This window comes from Morus notabilis, unplaced genomic scaffold, assembly GCF_000414095.1.
Source record: "Morus notabilis unplaced genomic scaffold, ASM41409v2 Scaffold1254, whole genome shotgun sequence".
NCBI classification, from domain to species: domain Eukaryota; kingdom Viridiplantae; phylum Streptophyta; class Magnoliopsida; order Rosales; family Moraceae; genus Morus; species Morus notabilis.
In genome coordinates this window covers 46,204-49,790 of record NW_010364144.1, presented here as the reverse complement: position 1 = coordinate 49,790, position 3,587 = coordinate 46,204, and the positions used below count along the sequence as shown (strand labels likewise).

Genomic DNA, 3,587 nt, shown 5'->3' with positions numbered 1-3,587 from the left:
TCTTCCATATACTCCACCCATCTCCTTTGCCTGAGATTCAAGTCTTTCTGAGTAAACAAGTACTTCAGACTTTTATGGTCAGAAAAGACCTGAAACTTTGCTCCATAGAGATAACACCTCCATATCTTCAGAGCAAATATTACCGCTGCCAGTTCCAAATCATGAGTGGGGTAATTCTGTTCATGTGGTCTTAATTGACGAGATACGTACGCTACCACACGCCCCTCTTGCATTAAGACATAGCCAAGCCCACTCCCCGAGGCATCAGAATACACCTCATATGGTTCTTCACTATCAGGAATAGTCAAGACTGGTGCACTTGTCAGTCTGACCTTTAGTTCCTAAAAAGTATTTTCACACTCAGCGTCCCACTGGAATCTGACCTCTTTCTTAGTCAACCGAGTCAGCGGTGCAGCAATACTCGAGAAGTCTTTCACGAAACGCCGATAGTACCCTGCAAGTCTGAGGAAACTGCGAATCTCCACTACATTCTTCAGCCTTTCCCACTGTAGTACCGCCTTTATCTTGGAAGAATCTATAGAAATCCCCTGTCTAGAAATCACATGCCCAAGGAATTTCACTTCTGTCAACCAGAAGTCACACTTTTCTTTCTTCGCATACAGCTAGTGTTCACGAAGAGTTTGAAGAACAATTTTCAAGTGTTGCTTATTTCTTCCCAAGTCTTCAAGTAAACCAGTATGTCGTCAATAAAGACGATCACGAACCGATCCAAGTACGGTCAGAAAACACGGTTCATTAGATCCATGAATGCAGCCGGGGCATTCGTCAACCCAAAAGGCATTACTAGAAACTCGAAGTGCCCATACCGAGTTCTAAATGCAGTCTTCAGAATGTCTTCCTCCTTGATTTTCAGCTGATGGTACCCAGATCTCAAATCAATCTTAGAGTAGAACTGTGATCCACCCAACTGATCGAATAATTCATCGATCATCGGCAGTGGGTATTTGTTCTTCACAGTTACCCTATTCAATTGACGGTAGTCAATACACAACCGAAAAGATCCGTCGTGCTTCTTCACAAATAGCACCGGTGCACCCCAAAGGGAAGTACTATTCCGGATATACCCCTTTTCTGCCAGCTCCTCAAGCTGCGTTCTTAATTCTTTCATCTCCGTCGGGGCCATCCGGTATTGAGGGATGAAAATAGGTGCCGTTCCCGGAACTAAATCAATACAGAATTTAATTTCCTGATTTGGCGGTAAACCAGGTAGCTCATCAGGAAATACATCTGTAAACTCATCCATTACAGGGATTCCCGCACTATCTCCAGTTACTTCAAGTTCACCTTCCAAAGCAAGGAGGGAAGAGAAACATGATAGATTCTTCCGTCCCCCAACACTGTACTTCAACAGTCGTTCTCCTAGGACTGGATTCAGATCTGCCTGATAAGAAATCGATGTTTCAGACTTAGTCATCAGAGTCACTCTCCTACGATAACAATCAACAATTGCTCCGTATTCTGACAACCAATCCATTCCGAGAACCACATCAAACAGGCTCATCGGAAGGATAATCAAGTCAGCTCTCATTCGCTCACTCCCAATCGTGATTTCACACGATCTACACACACTCATTACCTCCACACATCCCAGTGGAGAGTTCAAATTCATCGGGACTTCTAAATTTTCAGATTTCAATTTCAAAGCCCGAACAAAAGAACTTGATATAAACGAGTGTGTGGCACCTGTGTCAAACAACACGTGAGCAAAAGAATGAGAGATTAGAATCATACCCTCAACCACCGCGTTGCTGGTCTGACCTCCAGAACTGCCTCCTGCCAGGGCATAAGCTTGTCCCTGTACTTTCCCTTTCCTTCTGTCACCAACATTAGGCCGTTGGTTCGGAGGACTATACTGTTGCGGCGGAGGTGGTTGTACCGGTCTCGACACGTGAGGCCAGAATTGTGTAAGCAGAGGTGGTTGATAAGTCGGCACAGGAGGGTATTGCATCTATTGTGGCTGATATGGTGGCATGTACGGTGGTGGCCCTTCTTGACTGTACGAAGCATCACTTTGGGCTTGTTGAGCCGGCGGTCGATTAGGACAATTCCTCCTAATATGACCCACCTGCCCACAATGGTGACACCTGGGCCCGTATGGAGCACTTCTGTCACTTCCTGACGAACTACTGCCACCACTAACCACTCCCCCACCAGGCTGTCCCTGGTTGCGGTTCCTTCTACCACTCCGCTGTGGCCCGCCGGAAATAGATGGTCCCCCAGAAATTGAAACTCTTCCCGCTTGTTCTTTACTCTGGTGATAAGCTATGTTATCCTGCTCCACCCTAGTCCTGTTCCACCCGTGTAGCAGCAACTACCAAATCTCAGAAGTTTCGAATCCTTAAGGACCTCCTCACAGAATTCTTGAGGCCCTTCTCAAACTTAAGACACCTCATGGGTTCAGAATCCACTAGTGATGGCGCAAACCGGGATAGGTCATTAAACTTGGCCTCATATTCCCTTACAGACATGTCACCTTGCAGTAGAGACATAAATTCAAGCGTTTTTTCCTCCCTATAACTCTGAGGGAAGTACTGCTCATTGAACAGTGTCTCAAATTGCTCCCAGGTCAATCCTGTAACATCCATACTTATCTTGACCTGTTTCCACCAAGTATTCGCTAAGCCCTCTATCTTGTACACCGTAAACTCCACCCAGTATTCATCTGGAACTTCCATAGTATTCAAATGCTTGACTATGGAGTCTAACCAGAACTCTGCTTCCTGGGGTCCTCCCTCACTATTAAACGAGGGGATAGGCACATGCCTAAATTTCCGAAAGTACCCTTGCTTCCAATCCTCAACCGGCCGCCCGTTTTGAGCTATTGTGGCCATGCCTTGAAAGGCAGCATAGAAGGCATCCAGAAATCCCTGATTCTGTTGTGCCGGTTGATTAGCGGGCCTACGGCGAGGCGCCATTTCCTTCAACTGAAATAAAACTAGACTATTCAGTGGATTACAGATGTCACACATGTATGTACAATCCTGGGGTTTCTTAACCTAGGGCTCTGATACCACTCTGTCACGCCCCCCAAACGGGGTGGGTGACGTGGAGCTCGATTAGGGATTAATAAAGCATATTCCCAACCGGCCCTACTCAACTGCATTAAAATATGAATAAATTACAGAATTCCAGAGCCTCTGACACACATGGCTCCACCCCACAGGACATACAGTATCGTATATACATGAACATGTAAATAATCATTACAACAGACATCAACCATAGTCTAATTAATCCGAATATTACATAAGTTTACAGAATTCTCAGTTCCTTACATTTATACCCGAGGATAACCACAATCCTCACTTGATTCCAACAGCAGCACAACTCAACTGCTCCGTAACAAATATCCAGCTACTTTGCACCGCTCCTAGAATCTTCTTGGAGGGGTTTAACACGTTTAAAAGATAAAATGTGAGCGAAAGACCCAGTAGGATATAATTTGAAATGACTTAAAAGTAAATGAATATATAAATGTGTGAGTAAATAAATAAATGGGTAAATGAATAAATAGACATTCAGTTCCAATAGATAGCCGGAACCTCACATCCTTTTTCTCAAAGGAA

The 3,587-nt window shown here is 44.8% G+C and overlaps 1 protein-coding gene across 1 annotated transcript; it reads right to left on the bottom strand.

Moving 5' to 3' along the window:
- Positions 1 to 341: 341 nt before the first annotated feature.
- On the bottom strand, positions 342 to 2,696 carry LOC112093035. Its single transcript, XM_024170617.1, has 4 exons — positions 2,410 to 2,696; positions 2,087 to 2,309; positions 983 to 1,402; positions 342 to 623 (listed from the first exon to the last, which is right to left on the bottom strand). Exons 1-4 carry the CDS (start codon positions 2,694 to 2,696, stop codon positions 342 to 344), a joined length of 1,212 nt encoding a protein of 403 aa, XP_024026385.1.
- Between the last annotated feature and the right edge of the window lie 891 nt (positions 2,697 to 3,587).